The 18,592-nt window shown below is 27.8% G+C and overlaps 4 protein-coding genes across 4 annotated transcripts in view; all 4 read left to right on the top strand.

Moving 5' to 3' along the window:
* The window catches only part of LOC134835870 (general transcriptional corepressor trfA-like), a 131,396-nt gene that overhangs the window by 85,474 nt on the left and 27,330 nt on the right, over positions 1–18,592 (top strand). The gene's annotated exons all lie outside the window — the stretch shown is intronic.
* Positions 912–18,592, top strand: part of LOC134833530 (tachykinin-like peptides receptor 99D) — a 53,248-nt gene continuing 35,567 nt past the window's right edge. Inside the window, exons 1-3 of the mRNA XM_063847868.1 lie at positions 912–1,210; positions 1,419–1,579; positions 3,019–3,193. Coding sequence (XP_063703938.1) covers positions 984–1,210; positions 1,419–1,579; positions 3,019–3,193 — 563 coding nt within the window. The 5' untranslated portion in view covers positions 912–983. The remainder of the gene's footprint in view (positions 1,211–1,418; positions 1,580–3,018; positions 3,194–18,592) is intronic.
* Positions 15,395–16,432, top strand: LOC134833251 (uncharacterized). Its single transcript, XM_063847512.1, has one exon. It carries the CDS (start codon positions 15,395–15,397, stop codon positions 16,430–16,432), a length of 1,038 nt encoding a protein of 345 aa, XP_063703582.1.
* On the top strand, positions 17,465–18,544 carry LOC134833245 (crustapain-like). The gene has a single exon (XM_063847505.1). The coding sequence runs from the start codon at positions 17,465–17,467 to the stop codon at positions 18,542–18,544; it is 1,080 nt and encodes a 359-aa protein (XP_063703575.1).

Genomic DNA, 18,592 nt, shown 5'->3' with positions numbered 1-18,592 from the left:
TGAATTCATTTGATTCGCAAATATCTATTTAAATGAAATATTTTTAAAAATCTTGAAAAAAAAAATAAATAATTTTTTTCATTTTCGGGAAAAATTAAAAAAATAAATTACAGGTTTTAATTTTTTCAGTAAAAACTTCTTTTAGATAACAATTTGTTAAAGTTTATTAATTTTTTTGAAAAATAAAACTTTTTATTTTTGGAAAAAAAATTTTTTTTGATAAAAAATCTTTTTATTTTTGAAAAAAAATTTTTTTTTTTATTAAATTTTGTCAAACGAATTCTTTGAATTATACAAAAACAAATTTAGTCAAATTTATTAAAAATTTTAACTTTCTTTAGAAGAAATGTTGTTCAAAAATTTTAATTTTTTGAAAAATTTGGTTTAAAAATAAAAATATTTTTAGTTTGTTAAAAGTAATATTAAAGTTATATTAAAAAATTTTTAATGAAAATTATTAAAAAATTTAATTTTTAATTTTTTTTTTAAATTTTATTGAAAAAGATAAATATTTTTTTTTTAACGAGAAAAGGACAATTTGGTTGAAAAACCAATAAAATTAATTCATGAAAAAGTGTTTGAATTATTCAAATAAATTCAAAATTGAACTAAAATAAATTAAAAGTGTAAATTACGACACGTTTCTGTTTTAAAATTTTCTCGCAACAATAAAACTCGATGTTCATTAGAAAAAAATAACCTCTAATTTACCATTTCATTTCAGGATTTCGAACCATTGAACACAATTTGATGATAAATATGAGAATTAAATTAAAATCTACCCACTGGATAGAAATAATTATGGCAAATTGTTCGCATATCAGGCAATTTGTTGTAAAAACAACATAATAATTTACTTCAAACAAAACAAAAATAAAACTAGATAGTTAAATTACGCGGTAACACACAAACACACAGAAAATTGCCGCAGGCATCATAGATAATTTTTTTTTTATAAATGCAAACACACGATAAATTAAACAATGAGTAGTAGTAGCAAAAATTATCAAACGCTCTTCGTGAATAATAATCCAAATGGTGCCGAACAATCACGCATTTCCCTTGCAACGGCGGCTTTCGCCAACCATCTGTACGATCCGTTGCTGGCTTATGACTACGTCAACGATGGCATTGTTACCACAAATAATTACAGCATGGACTACTATAACACGACAACGGAACAAATTGATGTTACCACACAAAATAGCAGGTAAGAGAGGTTAATCAATTTTTCTGTGTGTGATTTGCGAGTTTTCATGTCATTACAAATCGCGTCAAAAAATCTCAAACGAAAAAAATTTGACGATTTGTAAGCGATTCAATCTGTCGAACGAGAATTTATTAACATTTTTTCCCTTTTTTCTCGTTTTTTATGTCGTAATGCTTTTTTTTCTCGCAACATAATGATATGACGATAGTGAACTTAACAACATTTCCTTTGTATTGCCAATATGGCGCCAAATTTTATGGAGTATCCTCTTCACTGGCATGGTAGTTGTCGCAACTGTCGGAAATCTTGTCGTAATATGGATTGTTTTAGCGCATAAGCGAATGCGGACTGTCACAAATTATTTTATAGGTATGTAAATTTCCTTTCTTCTTCATTTTATTTCTTTTTCTCAAGCAGTTACTGTCAAAATACTGATAAGAAATGCTTTTTGTGTAACGTTAGCGTGTTTCCCTCAAATTCAAGAAAATGGAAAAGTAACGAAAAGTAACTTTTAACGAAATTATGTCAATATTAGGGGATATTTCTCCAAATATTAACTTTTTTTATGAGAGAATTGATCTTTCTTCGAAAGAACCTTACTTGATCTGAGCTAAAACGCACTTTTCATTCCCTCACAACTTTTCTAACCAAAAAAAATTGTGCTCTATAGCAGAATCCCTTACAAACTATTGAGGATCACAAATCCCGTTACAGAAAAAATTGAAGCTTTCCCTAAAATTTAATTTTTGAGGTTATGTCAAAACAAAAATCTTTCCCTGTTGAGCGACAATTGCTCAAAAAACTTAATTTTAGCTGAAAAAAACTTAAAACTAACCTAAAATACGAAAAGTGCGGGAAATTTTTCTCTTATGAACTAAAGATTTAAGAACTTACGGAAATCCTGACGTCGCTGCTTCAGCTACTTCTGCATTCCTTGTCAACCTTGGGGAGAAACGAAGCTCTCGACAACCCACAAAAAGTCGTAAAGAGCTTCAAATTAGTAAGTTTCTTTGATTTTTGGGTACTTACCTCGGTAATTCTGCATCAAAAACTTAATTTTCTTCTCATCTTGCATTTTTCGTGCACTTCCTTCTTTGTAAAACTTTATTTGCTTCAGATTTTCCATTAAACGTGCTTTTCTCATCAAATCTTGATTATTTCCTGAATACGATGCTTATCTAAAATCCTTTTTAAACAAAAAAAATAATTAAAAATCACATTTAAAGCTTAAATTTAAGCAATTTCTTACCTTCCATGTGCTTTTGAACAAAACAAACTTCTCATTAAATATGGCGGGAAAGATCAGCTGACATTTCAATAGTTCCAAATTTTTCCGATAGGGGATCAATTTGACACGTAATTCGATCAAAAATGCTTTTAAAAAATAAAATTTTTCAATAAATGGACATCAAAATCAGAAAAAATCGCATTTTTGTGGGTAACACACGCAGCGTTACGATAAAAAGCAGCCAACCATGAAAATTAATCAGCATTTGTTTTGAATTGAACCTGCTGGCGAAAATCTCCATTTACACTTTTTTTTCGCCATCTTCGTTATTTAATGCGATGATGACCATTCACACATACAGGAATAAACACAAATTGGCTCGAATTTCCATTGAAACGGAAAAAACGCATGTAAGCATTCACACGTTGATAATGGTCATCATGGCATGGCAGGGATTGTAATTCGCACCAACTGTGTGTGTATTTGTAAAAAAGAGGATATGACTTTTTATTTGCATTCCTTTGGTTTCATTCGCAGAAAGTCCTTTAACAGTTTTTTGTGTTGCTCTTTTTTTTTGCAGTTAATCTGTCGATAGCGGATGCCATGGTATCCACACTCAACGTAACTTTCAATTACGTGTACATGTTAAACTCCGACTGGCCCTTTGGAACACTTTACTGTAAAATATCACAATTTGTAGCGATACTTAGCATAGCAGCAAGTGTATTTACCTTAATGGCAATCAGTATAGATCGGTGAGTACCTTTTTTTTCATTATTTTTTTTTTAATTTAAAAAAAAATATAAAAAAATAAAATAAAATGTGCAGGCAGGTTACATATGTCAACGATAATTGGCATTAATTGCTGTAATAAATGGTTGTCCGTTTTATAATTGGGTTCACTTAACGGCATTTCCGTGAAAATCCAGGCAAAATATATTCAACAACGTCGTAAATCAACCCTTTTTTGTGTGCGATTCAATCACTCTTTCAATCAGTTGTCAGAATTCATTTTGAATCCGATCAGTTCAGTGATTTATATTCTTGTTACAACTTTTTTTTTACGTGTTTCGAGTTTATTTTTGTTCCTATATTGATTGTCGAGCACAAAGGAGAGAGTAGCGAACATGAAAAAGATCAAATTTTTTTATCATCAGATTTTATTTGCAGACAACTTGACAAGTTTTGCGATGACAAAAGGCTGCAATTGAACATAAATCGTTGTGTTTCTCTTTGTGACAGACGATCCGTGCACTCGACCATTGTCTCTCGTTTTCCATTGTGTAATACCTTTTTTTACTGCATTTTTATCATTTGGAATAAAAAAGAACTTTTTATCTGAAAAAAAAATAAAATAAAATAAAAATTTTATGAAAATTATGAAAAATAAAAAAAAATGAAATGGTTTTAAGAATTTTTTTATTCGAATATGATAAATCAAAAAAAAAATCGACTCTTAAATTTTTTTGATTAAAAAAATTTATTAAAAAAATTTATTTATTAATTATAAATTACTTTTAAATTAAAATTAATTAATTCATTAAAATTTTAATGATTTTTTTTCAAATTAATTCTCAAACAACATCGAAAATTAATAAAAAATTTTTTTTTTTGAAATATAAACTTTTAAAAAGTATTATTTTATTGAAAATAAAAAAAGTATTTTTTTTAAACTTAAATTTTCAAAAAATCTTAAAATGATTTTTAAATAAAAAATTAATTGATTAAAAAATTTTTTGATTTTTTTTTTTAATATTTTTTAAACCAATTTTTAAACAACTTTTATACTCAAAAATTAATCAAAAACAAAAAATTAAAAATATTTTTTTAACTTAAATTTTAAAGAAAGTTTTTAAATAAAAATTTAATTGATTAAAAAATTTAAATATTTTTTTTTAAAAAATTGTCAAACAACTTTTTTAGTCGAAAATTAATAAATAAATTTATTAAAATATATAAATTAATTACCTAATTTAATTAAAAACATTATTTTTGAAAATTGAATTTAAAAAAATTAAAAATATAAAAAATAACAAAAAAATAAAATTTTTAAATATTTATTTATGAACTAAATTTAAAATTTCAAAAAAAAATTAACAAAAAAATTCAGAAATAGAAAAAATTATTTTTTTTTGAATAAAAGCTTAAATTTTTTTTAAATCTATAAAAAATTTTTTAAAAAATAAACTTTTGTAAAATTTTTAAATATGTATTTAGCTACAAGAACTTTAAATTTTAAAAGTTCAAAAAATATATGAAAAAAAAAATAAAAATTTCAGGAATAGAAAAAAAAATTGGAAAATGCGCCTCAATTACACAACTTCGATTCTCAACACTTCATAAATTCCCGTTTCAGTTCATCAACTGCACTTCAATAAAAAATTTATTAGATTTTTCATCTTCCATTAATCATAAAAAATGTCTTTAATTGCCTTTAAAATAGCGGCGAACGTAACAAAGCATAATTACCGACACTCGAAAAAACAACAAGAAAAGAAAATCACTCGAGAAAATTCGAAGATAATGAAGATGATTCGATACCATAATAAAATTTCGGTCGTTTTTTTGACGTCATCTCGAGCTGTACACTTGAAGTAATAAAAAGAAAAGGTACCAACAAACTAATAAAAAGCAGTCACCCTCGTCAGCGTACTGTAAATGGGACAATTAATCAAATCACGATACTACCTGCTATTCGAGATATTTCTGTCATGCCGTGAAGAATATCCGTTTATTAAGCCAGAAAAAAAAATAACAGTAAAAAAGTCGCTTCACTGACCTGTCAAACATTGGGGGATAACGATAAATTTATCAAAATTTAATAAATTTTTTGATTCGACTTTTTTCCGATTTTTTTTTTTTTTTGTTTGAAGGGTGAGAAGTTTCACGATCATTTGTCAAAAAACGACAAAAAAGAAGATATTTAAAAGCAAGTCCGCTACTTTTTTTTTGTTTCAATTTGTTTATCTAACGAATCTTATGCTAAAATATTGTCAGCTAAGTGCTTGGCGTGTTGCTATCGTCTCTCGGTTTATTTGCGGAACCAAAGTCGAGGGATTCGAAATGTTGTGAAAATTGAATTTACATAATCCATCATCACATCGCTTCGGTTTCTTTCTATTTTTTATGTTTTTTTTTTCGCTTTAAAGAAGTGCTTCACTAATACGTTTGTAGTCAATTTTTGATTAGATCTGTTGGGAGTTTGGGGGGAATTTGAGCGGCTCGTAAGCAAATATCTCGGTAACAACGCAGATTTTCTTTACTTAATTTCCAACGTAAACAGCAACGATTGGAATTTGAGATTTGCGCGGAAGTTGCGAAAGAAGTTACGGAAGAAAATTGAAAAACACTCTCACTCACAAATTATTTAAATTTCTTTTCTCTTTTTTTGTGTGCTTTCGTCATTATTTATGATATTATTATAACGCTCATGATTCAATTCACTTACTGTCTTTTTTTTTATTGTTCGTTGTTGCTTTTTTTGACGGATTTTGTGAAAAAATAAAAGTTTTTTGTGAAAATGTTGTCTGTGAAAAAATTAAAAAAATATAAAAAAAAAATATTAAAAATTTAGAAAAAATTATAAAAATTTTCAGAACAAAAAAAAATTAATTTTTGGTTAGAAAAAAAAAATTAAAAAAAAATTCTTAAAAATTCGAAAAATGAATAAATAATTAATTAAAATATTTTTTTGAAAATTTGAAAAATAATAAAATTTTTTTTTTAAATTTTTTCAAATTAAATTATTAAAATTTAAAAAAAATAGTTATACAATTTAAGAAAAAAAAGCTCGAAAATTATTCAAAATTTCAAATCAAGAAAAAATATTGAAAACTTACAAAAGAGTTAAAAAAATTAAAAATTTTAAATTTGAAAAAAAAAACATTTTTTTCAAAATATTTTTAAAAAATAAAATATAAAAAAATCGTAAAATTAAAAAAATTAAAATATTTAAAAATTTTGTAAAAAAAAACAAAAAATACAAAATTCTCATAATTTGAAGTTTTAATAAAAAATTTGAGAAAAAATTGAAACATCTCAAAAATAAAATTTTAAAAAATTGCTATAATATTTAATATTAAAATTTAGAAAAATTTTCAGAACAAAAAATTAATTAATTAATTAATAATAAAATAATTGAATATTTCATTTGAAATTTGAAAAAAAAATTATTTGAAATTTTGAAAAAAAAAATTTAATTTAAAAAAAATCTAAAAATTGAGAAACAATTAAATATACCTATTTTGAAAATTTGTAAAATAAGAAAAAATGTAAATATTTTTAGTAAATTAGTGATTTGAAAAAGAAATTGAAATTTTGAAAATTTAATTTAATTTAGATTTGAAAACATTTCACAATATCAACAATTTTAAATTTTATTTTTTTTTTATTTTAAAAATAATTATTTCAAAATTTTTAAATAATTATTTTTTTTAATTTTAATTTTTAAAAATAAGAAAAAAAAATAAAATTTTTAATATTGTTAAATGTTTTCAAATCTTAATTAATTGAATAAAATTTAAAAAAAAATTAATTTTTTTGAGAGAAAAAAAAATTAAAAGAAAAATAATTTAAAAAATATTTAGAATTAAATAATTTTGAAATTTTTAACTTACAAAAAAATTGATGAAAATTTTAAAAAGTGAAAAATCATGAAATTTGTTCAAAATGCGCTAATTTCAAAAAATCCTCGTATCACGAAATTTCTTTTCAATCTCTTTTTTATTCCGTTTCAAGTCATCCAACGTGTAGTAAAGTAATGATTATTTGATGAAGTACAAAAGAAGAGCTACGGTAATTCCGTTTGTGGTTGAAATTTAATTATTATTGCATATCTTTGACGTGCCGTCTAATTTTTCATGACTCTGCTGATGAAATTTTAATGAGTGTTTTCTTCTTTTCCTCCGTTTTTACGTCGCCGTCGTTGTTGATTCCGTTCCTGTTGGCGCATCTGTGGGCACTTCTGCTTCGTCTCCCGGATCATTGTTACTTATCCCAATATTTTGATTCACATGAAACGCGGGACTCCCTTCGCTCGAACCTCCCTGTCCGCCGCCGACATTTTGCTGCCCGAGGATGTTGATTTGAATGCCATGAGCGCGTCGCAGCGACGGATTTCCCGCAACGGAATTTTGCTCGGTGAACAGTAACGGATGTGCCGCCTTAATTTGCGACTGAAGAGCTTTCACGGAAGCGACGTAATGGGATCGCGTTCTCATAATGCACTCTTCTACCATTTGGCGATGCGTTAATTTGATGGCATCCAGTTTCGCGTGCAACCAAATCATGAATTTAATTTTGTATTCGCGTAATTTCTCCGAGACTTCGGCGCATTTGTTCGGGCAAGTTGGGTTCGTTTGACATCTTCCGGTGCACATTGCGTCACATGGCTCGTAACAAATGCTCGGGCATGTTGGTTGAAGCGGCAAAACCGTGCAATGATTGAGATAACAGCAACGCATCGTGTTGAAAATTACTTGCGGCGGCGGTTGAACGCGAACGGGAGGCGCTTCGTTGACTTGAACTGCAGGAGGAGCAATCGTTGTCGTTGTTGTTGTTGGAATTTCAATCAATTCGGGCTTTTTTATCATGACAGGTCTTTTGCAACGCGCACATTGCTCCGAATAGGGATAACGCAAACACATCAATTGACAATAAGTGATCGGGACAACTTGAGGCAACTTCGTTGGTTGAATTTGCAAAACAGGCGTCGGAAGTTTCAGAGCTCTAACGGGAGGAGCTTCAGGCGGAGGAGGCTCGACAATGGGCGGCAAAGGTTTTTCCGTGACAGGATCTTGCGGAGGCGGAGGTTTGGCAATTGGATAACATTTTTGCACACATTGATAATGAACGCCGTCGTCTTCCAAATAAAGCAATCTCTCGATAGGGCGTGATCCAGCTTGAATTATCGCAGGTTCCTTTTGATACAAATTCGTTTGTCCATTGCTTAACTGAAAAAAAAAAATTTAATAATTAGTTGAGTTAAAAATTTATTTATTAAATTAAAAAAAAAATCATTTGTTTTTAATTATTTTTTTAATAATTAAAAAAATTTAAAATAATTTTTTTTTAAATATATTTTTTAATTTTTTTTAATAATTTTATTTAAATTTTTTTTTTTTTTTTTTAATTAAAATCATTTTTAAATTGAATTTTAATTTAAAAAATTGAAAAATAAATAATTTTATTTTTTTTTTAAAATTAAATTAATTTAAATTAAAATTATTTTTTTTAAAATTAAAAAATAGATAAAAAATTATTTAAAAAAATTTTCTGAAATAGAAAAATTAATAAAAAATTGAAAAAAAAAATATTTTTATAATGAAAACGCAAAATCATTCAGATAAAAAAATTAATTTTTACTCAACCGTGAAAATAAAGAAAAATTATTTTAATTAATTTCACGATCCAACTGGGAATCAACAAAAAAAATCTTTCCACGCGAAAAATTCCGATTATCATTAAACATTTTTCGACTTTTGTTTGTCTTTTTTCTGAATTTTTCGCTATTTTGCACTGCCCCGAAGGTACAAATTCTTAATATTCATCCTCATATAAATACAAATTAATGACTTGCAGTGATAATCTCTCTTCGTACTATTTTTTTTTTTCGCTTCACCTTCAGAGATAATATCTGGTAATCATCTTAAAGAAGTTTGTGTGTCGACATGAAATTTCGTTCCGGAGAGACATTAATGGAGATAATGACACTTTTTTTTTTGTAGTTTTGTTTAACTTTGATACTGACGACGAGAGACGTTTTCTTTGTTGCCCGCATAAAAATTGTAAAAATGACACTTGAATGGATTGAAATGGATTTTTTTCGTGTAAAATGGTTCATAAAAAATGTAAATTTTTTTAAAGAAGTAAAAAAATTGTCTTTTAAGCGCATTTTTTGAAAAAAAATTACAAAAATCCTCAATTTTTAAAATTTTGAAAAAAAATTAAATTTTTTGAAAGAAAAAATTAATTTTTATAAAAGTTTTAACTAAAAAATTTAAATTTTAAAAAAATTACAAATAAAAATTTAAAATAAAAAAATTAAAATTTAATTTAAAAAATAAAAAAAAAATTACAAAAATCTTAAATATTTAATTTTTTTTAAATTTTAAATTTTTTAAAAGAAAAAAATAATTTTTTATAAAAGTTATAACTTAAAAATTTTAATTTTTTAGATAAATTTTAAAAAATTAATTAATTTTTTTATTATAAAAAAAATTAATTATTTTTTTATTATAAAAAATTTAAATAAATTCTTCGAAAATTAACGCTCGAAGAGTATTTTCATCACGAAATGCATTTTTTTTCAAAAGTTATGCTTAATTACAAAAGTTTTTGTACTTTTAAACTTTATTCACTCGGTCTATGTTTTTCCGTGAAACGATAATTTCCTTAAATTTCACAAAAAATTAAAACTTTTCCTCATGAAATATTTGATTTAATTGCCGAACTATACGGCAAACTATGAAAAACACAATATTTAGTCAGATTTTCAAAGTTTTCCTTTCGCTTTGTTGTTTTTTTTCGTTTTGTGTTTGCAAAACAATGGTAATTAACGAAAAATACGAAGAAATTTCGCAGAAAAAGAAATAATAAAAGGAACAACCTTTGATTGTGCGGCAAAAACTACCAATAAAAGCACTAAATATTCCGCAATCTTTATCATCGCACCATTTAGCAAAAACGCAGGTTTTCTTGTTATCACGAAAAGCGTTTATTTTCTTTCTTCGCTCGTGTTACGATGCACGACAAATGGTAAATAAAGGAAAACTAAAAGCAGATTTTTCATCGTGTTGCCACTTATATAGCTTCTACACGAATTTTTACGACTGCACAAATTAATCATGCTTAGTTGGGTGTTATGATACAGGTAATAAATTAAATTTTCCGTGAACGCGTCGTCATCGTAGTCGTCTGCGAAACGTGCGGAATATTATTCTAATAATTCTACAGTCGATCCACACAAAGAGGCGAGGAATGTTATGCAATATTAACGTCAAAAAGTGTTCATTTGTGATAAAGTGCGTCAAATTTGGGAATGATTAACGGCAATGTTGTTATTTTATTGTGACCTTCAGTGATTTGTCATTCCGGGCTTTTTATTACTCAATTATGGTCCTTTTTTGACGGAATTATCTATAAAAATAGAAAAGAAAAAAATTAATTTAAAAAAAATTGTTTTCGAAAATTTAAAAATTTTAAAATGTAAAAAAATTCTTTAAATTTTTGTTTTTTTGAAAATTAAAAATTTTTCTTTTTTAATTTAATATTTTCAGAAAAGAATTTATTTTTTAAAAAATTTTTAAATTTTTAAAACGAAAAAAATTTAAATAAAATTTTTTTTTACTTTTTTCAAATTTTCGAAAGATTTGAAAAACTTTTTTTCGAAGTTTGAAATTTTTCGAAGTTATATTCGAAAATTTGAAGAATTGTTTTTTCGAAATTATAATTTTTTTTTCGAAATTAATTTTTTTTTTCGAAATCAATTTTTTTTTCGAAATCGAAAAAAATTGAATGAATGCATAAATTGAAGATAAAATTCGAACTTTAACAAAAAGCATCTAAAAAAGGGACGACAATTTTTCTTATTTTTTTGTTTTATCTTTTTAACAAGGCGCCAACTAACACAAAATGACAATCAAAAATTCCGAGAAAAGGGAAGAAAATTTTATTTTTGTTTTTATCGTATCAACAATTGCCTGTTGCCAGCTTTATTTTTCTATATTTTTCAATTTTATATTAAAAACATTTTGCTGTGCATCCAACCAACAAATTGATTTATGGTATGATGGACATTGGCTGTTATTGCTTTTCATGATCTTGCGATGCGGAAGACTTTTTTCAATCGACAAAACAAATAACGAAAAAAAAAAAATTCGGTTGATCACCTGGAGACAATATTTTTCTGTTTGGTTTGTCGTGTTATTGTAACGAGGCGATCAATATTTGACTAATATGGATTTTTTTCGGAATTTAATTTGTCAATATTTTACACGCGCTTCCTCATTAAGCCTCGAATTCTATAAAAAAAAATAAATTTTTAACAAAATTGAATTTTTTTAATAAAAAAATGCACATTTAGAGCTTCAAAATGAACATTTTACATCAACATTCTTAAAATGTCATTCAACTGTGTCACAAAAAATTATTTTTTAAAAAATTAATTGACGCATGGGGAAAAACGCGTTATTTAAAATGTTGATCCAAGTGTTCATGAGTCATCGACGATCGAATTCTTTTTGCATTAAAATGCAAACATATCCAGAAAATCCAATGATTCACTTTAAAAAGTCTCATTTAGATCGAAATTCTCACATCTGCTGACAAAAGTTCGTTTATTTGCCTACAAATCGTATAAATTTCGTTCAATACCTCGATTTATTGTCAGTAACAATTGAGTTTTAAACAAAAAAGCATTTTTTATCCAAATGAAAATTATCATTTGTGTATTTTTGATCTGCGTCACTGTTGCAATGAGCGAGTTTACGGAAGAGCAAAACGAAATTTGGAACAATTGGAAGGCAAAATATGACAAAGTTTACGAGTCTCCGGAAGAAGAGAAGCAACGCAAACAAAATTTCTTGGAGAATTATCGAGAAATTCAGGAACACAATGCAAAATACGAAAAAGGCGAATTTTCGTATCAAAAAAGTCTGTCTCCGTACTCAGATTTGACACGAGAGGAGTTCATGAAGCAATTTACGGGCGTGAAAATGCCCGAAAATGAAAATGAACTTTAATTATTGATAAAATTTTGTCGATAAAAAAAAATAAAATAAAAAATAAAATAAAATAAAAAATATAAAAAATTAAATATTTTCAATAAAAAAATTAAAAATAAATAAAAAAAATTTTTTTTAAATTTAATCAATTCAAAAATTAAACGTTTTTAATTTTAAATTTGCTTTAATAAAAAAATACAATAAAATTTAAAAATTATTTTTTTTTCAATTTTTAATTTACTTTTTGATTTTTTTTTTTATTAAATTTAAATATTTAGATTTTAACAAAAAAAAATAATTAAATAAAAATAATAAAAATTAATTAAAAAAAAATTTTGCTTTTAAAACTTTTAAAAAATTTTGTTTTTATGTTTTTTAAAATTTAATTTAAAAAAAATATTTTTGTAAAAAATGAAATAATTTTTAATTCATTTTGTTTTTATGTTTTAAGCTTGAAAAATTAAATAAATAATTTTTTTTTTCATTTTCTTTGAATTAAAAATTTTTCGCTTTCTTTCAATTTGTTCTACTTTTTCACTTACCTCTAAAAAAAATATCAAAAGTCTCGAAACTTCATATTGACTCAAGTGTTCAGTTTTTTGCGAGTTTAACGTTGACGTGTTCTTGTCTAAAATATTCTAGAATATTCGATCGTATGTTAGTATCGAATGAAACGACAGATGAGATGCTTCGTTCCATGTTTTTTTTTCTTCCAAAAATTTCTCAAGTTTCCTTTTTTTCAAAATTAACAAATTTTTCACTCAAAATTTTTACATTTTTAAATTTTTTTTTTCTTATTTTTGTTTTAAAAAATTACATCTAGATGTTTTTTTCAAGGAATTCCCAAAAACTTCTCACCAAAAATGGGTTTTTCCTTCGCTGACTTCATTTATTGTTGACACAATTGTCGTTGTCTTTAATGAGAAAAAACTCGAAAAAAATATCGTCGACTTCAATTCGTATAAAAGACGCGCAAATTGCTCCTCTCATCAGCAGTAACATTTGAAACACACACAAAAGAAGAAGAAGAAAACGTTATTTTTTTTTTGTTTTTAACAAAAAACAAGATCAAGATGAAATTTCTCATCATTTTCTTGACTCTCGTAGCTGTCGCTTCGTGCTACACCGATGAGGAAGAGGAAGAATGGTTGAATTTCAAACTGAAACACAACAAGCTCTTCTTGTCTCCCGGCAAAGAGGAGAAACGTAAAGCCAACTTTATGGAAAATGTTCGCAATATCAAGGAGCACAACAAGGCTTATGAACGCGGCGAAAACCATTTCAGAAAATCCATTGGCCCGTATTCGGATTTGTCGAACAAGGAGTTCATGAAACGATTTACGGGAGTTCGTTTGCCAGAAAATTTCCACAAAAAAGATTAGAAATGCATTTTTTTTGAATTGATGTAAATGTTTAATAATTAAAGTAAAATAAAAAAAAAGAACAAACCAAAAAAAAAGTTTAATTGGTTTGAATTTTTTTGCTTTCTACTGTAAAATTGAATTATTCGTCTAATGAGAAAAAACTAACCGAGAGCGGAATAATGAAGTTTTAATTAACTGTAAATATGATTTTTGCGATTTCATAGAATTTTTTTTCTTTTTTTTTTACGAAATAAGCTTTAATTCATGAAATCCAAATGACTTTTTGCTTTTGATTACTTTCAAGCTTAAAAATTTCAAATGGGCTTTCAAAATAAAATTTTTTTACGTAAAATTTTTTATTTTTCAATTTTTAATGAAATGACTTTTGATTACTTTCAAGCTTAAAAATCATCAAATGGGCTTCAAAATAAAAATTCTCACATTATGACTTTTGCTTGCATTTGAAACACACACAAATGGGCTCTCAAATTTTTTTGATGACTTCAGAAAGGCATCCAAAGCACTTTTGTATGACTTTTGATTACTTTAAAGCTTAAAAATAATAAAATGGGCTCTCAAAATAAAATTTACGTATTTTTTACGTATTTTTTATTTTTCATTTTTGTATGACTTTTGATTACTTTCAAGCTTAAAAATCATTTTCTCAAAATAAAAATTACGTTTTTATTTTTCAATTTTTAAGCTTATGAACCTTCAGAAAGGCATCCAAAGCACTTTTGTATGACTTTTGATTACTTTCAAGCTTAAAAATCATCAAATGGGCTCTCAAAATAAAATTTACGTATTTTTTACGTATTTTTTATTTTTCAATTTTTAAGCTTATGAACCTTCAGAAAGGCATCCAAAGCACTTTTGTATGACTTTTGATTACTTTCAAGAATTACGTTTTTTTATTTTTCAATTTCAGAGCATCCAAAAATTTTGTATGACAAAAAAATCATGGGCTTTCAAAATAAAAATTTTTACGTTTTTTACGTATACGTATTTTTTATTTTTCAATTTTTAAGTTTGAGTACCATCAGAAAGGCATCCAAAGCACTTTTGTATGATTTTTTATTAATATCAAGCCTAAAAATTATCAAATGGGCTCTCTAGATGAAAATTACGTATTTTTTATTTTTCAATTTTTAAGCTTATGAACCTTCAGAAAGGCATCCAAAGCACTTTTGTATGACTTTTGATTACTTTCAAGCTTAAAAATCATCAAATGGGCTCTCAAAATAAAAATTACGTATTTTTTATTTTTCAATTTTTAATTTTTTTTTTTAACTTTTGAATAGAAGTTTCACAAAAAAAAATTAAAAATTATTCAATTTTTGATATCTTCATATTTAAAATATTGAGCTTTGTGCCAGTTTTATGAGTTGCGTCAATAAAAAAAATTGCGCGTGAAGATTAATTGACGTTCTAATTTTTTTCACCTTTGTAAACATTTGCTTAATTTTTTCATCTAAAACGTCAAAAACGTGATGAAATGTTTTTGCGTGGCAACAATTTTTTGTTTTAACTCGATTTTTTATGATTTTTTTATAAATTTTCCATCAAAATTTTGATTTTTGAATGATTTTTTATACGAAAATTAATTAAAAATTTTCTTATGAAATGAAAATTTCAAAATTAAGAAAAATTGTCATTATTAATTTTAATTATTATTACTTACATAAGACTTGTTTCTCTCCTATTTACATTGTTGAAACAGATGCTTTGTAATATTTTCGGCTGTTTTGTAAATATTTTTGTCAATTTCCGTGTTCGCGTGTAATTTTATTTGTATAAAAACAAGACGAAATGGGAACAATTGTCACTTCAAGTCTCAAGTTCTTCCTCATAGAACGAGAAATCAACAAAAATGAAGCTATTCGTTACTTTATTAGCTCTTACGGGAATCGCCGCTGCTGTCGCCGACTATACCAAAGAGCAAGAAGAAGTTTGGTTAAACTTCAAACTCGACTACGGCAAACTCTTTTTGTCGCCCGGCAAAGAAAAGCAACGCAAAGACAACTTCTTAAAGAATTACGACGAAATCAAAGCGCACAATGAGGCGTACGAAAAAGGAGAATCGCTGTACGAAATGGATGTCAACCAATACACAGATCTGTCAAAAGAGACGTTTATGAAGCGCTTCACAGGCGTCGTTGTGCCCGAACACAACAAAGGAAAAGGCAAAGATCGCGAACATGAAGTGTCTTTACGTCAAACTCCGCCTCAGAAAATGGATTTGCGAACACATGCCGGCGTTGGTCCCATCAAAGATCAAAATCCATGCGGTTCATGTTGGGCATTTTCGACTTGCGCTTCTTTAGAATACGCTTATTGGCGAAAGACGGGAAAAGTTGTCGACTTGTCGGAACAACATCTCGTCGATTGCGTGTACAAACGTGATGGATGTCAAGGCGGATGGATGGCAGATGCGATGAATTTCGTTCAAACCAACTCAATTGCGACGGAAGATGAGTATCCTTATCAAAAACGTTTCGGACAATGTAATAGACAATGCGCTCGTAAACGTCCCGTTGCCATGAAAAAAGACAAAAGTAACTTTAAGATTGCCGATGATGATATTGCGATTAAAAATGCTTTGAACACTTATGGCGTTCTTGCGATTTGCGTCGATGCTGGAGGTTGGTCAGGTTATAAACAGGGAATTTACACGATGAATAATTACAATAGCGCGAAATGCACACATGCGGTCAACTTGGTAGGTTATGACATGGAATACGATCAAAGACAACAACGTTGGATTCCTTATTGGATTGTCAGAAATTCATGGAATACGTGGTTCGGCGAAAAAGGTTACATTCGCATGTTGATGGATCGTGATCCTGTAACGAAGAAAAATAAGGCAGGATTCAAAACTGACTACATTTGGGCAGCTAACATTGAATAAAATGTAAAAAAAAGTGAGAAATATTTAAATATTTACTTACTTTTTTCGCAAATTTGCTTGGATAATATTGACTTAAGTGTTTTAGTTACAAAAAATACTTTTTTTTAATCCAACAATGAATAAAAATCTATCTTTTAACAATTTTTTTTTAATTGGACAAAACAAAATGGGGGATGATATGGATGCCACACTGGATCCAAGATGGCCTGATAACAAAAATTAATGTTTTAATTGATGATTCTCAAAGTCACAAATGATTCTCTTTCTTAAATTTTACCTAGAAGAATAAAATTACATGTTTCTTCGTTCGCTTATTCTTTCAGAGTGAGGTTTTTCTTAATTTTTGTGACGTTTAGCGTAAAAATCTAAGTCAAATTGATCATAGGGCAATTTTTTTTTTAAATCATCAGTTCATTAATTTTCAATGTTTCAGTTCAGAGTAGAAATTTTGAAAGCATTTTCACCCTCAGCATTAATTTAAGCCTTCATTTGCTAAGTTTTGACATTCGCAACCAAAATTACAACTGAATCGAGCGAAATTTTGGATTTTGTATGATTTTCATATTTTATGAGTTTTTTCAAAAAATTTACTTTTTCATGTCATATCAACATTATTTTTCTGAAGAAGTTTCGAGAAGCTTTCATTTGTTTTGAACGTTCGAAGAATATTGACTCAAGTGTGTCAATGGATGAAAAATATTGATCATCGACTCAACTTAAGCAAATATTTTCGTCAAAATCTTCATGACAACAACAATTTTTGACATAAACGATCGCCAATTGTTTAAACATCAACTTGTTTTTACCTCTGTTCTCTCGAAGGTTGTTGCGAAAAAATCACCTTTGACATGTTTTTTCAAATAGACGATTTAGCGAATGTTAGTTCAAGTGTAATGTCAATCAAGTTTTTTGATCTTTTGGTCAATATTTTTGCAAAATTGTTATGCAAGATTTTCAATAAGAGCAGAAATCAGTTTTGTTATTTCATCATTTTCAATTCTCTCTTCAGCGTAAGAAGAAGAAGAAGAAACGATGAAGGTCTTTGTCGCTCTTTTGTTATTGGCTGCTTTTGCTGCTGCTGAATTCACGAAGGAGCATGAACAAGCATGGATCGACTTCAAAGTTGAACATGGAAAGATGTTTTTGTCTCCGGGCAAGGAAAAGAAGCGTAAAGAAGCATTTGTCAACAACTATGATCGGATTCACGAACATAACAAGGCATTTGAACGAGGAGAAGCTAAATACAAACTTTCCATAACTCGTCATGCTGATTTGACATTTGATTCGTTCAAGAAACGTTTCACGGGAGTTATGCGTCCTGAAGTGAACGAAAACACGCCTCGTGTAACATTGCGTGGATTTCCTCCAAGAACACTCGATTTGCGCCCAAATAAAGGCAATGCTCCAATTAAAGATCAGAATCCATGCGGTTCATGTTGGGCTTTCTCGACTCTCGCTGCTGTTGAATACGCTTATTGGCAATTGAATGGAGATACTGTCGATTTGTCGGAACAACATTTAGTTGACTGCGCATACGGGCGAGATGGTTGTGCAGGCGGATGGATGTCAGAAGTTATGGATTGGATGGCACAAGTGAACGTTGCACTTGAAGGAGAGTATCCGTATACAAGGAAATTCAGAGGATGCCCATATGATCCCATACGTACAAATAGTCCCGTGCAAATGGATGCAAATGTTTATGGAAAAGCGCACGAATACATCGCAGATGATGACGAAGAGATCAAGAAAGCTCTTGCTACTTATGGTATTCTCGCAGTTTGCGTTGATGTTCAAGATTGGAACTTCCTCGAAGATGGATTCAGTCAAATTTTGACGAAACGCGATACATACAATTTGAAATGTGAACATGCTGTCAACTTGGTTGGATATGACATTGGTAGAGATCCTTCGGGTAACGAAGTTCCTTATTGGATTGTCAAGAATCAATGGGGCACAAACTTCGGGCATAACGGATACATTTACCTTGATGGAAGACGTGATTCGCGCGGAAAGAACCGCGGAGGACTTTTTACTGATACCGTCATTAGAGCACGTGTTAAACGCAATGGCGGAAGAGGAAAACATCCCAAAAAACATGGAAATCATTGGTAAACTTGTTTGAAAATAAAGTTTTGATTTCATCATTTCACGAAAAAAAAA

The sequence above is a fragment of the Culicoides brevitarsis genome, chromosome 3 (assembly GCF_036172545.1).
Source record: "Culicoides brevitarsis isolate CSIRO-B50_1 chromosome 3, AGI_CSIRO_Cbre_v1, whole genome shotgun sequence".
In the NCBI taxonomy this organism is placed as follows: Eukaryota; Metazoa; Arthropoda; class Insecta; order Diptera; family Ceratopogonidae; genus Culicoides; species Culicoides brevitarsis.
Note: the sequence above shows the minus strand (reverse complement) of the source record. Positions and strands in the feature narration are given on the sequence as shown.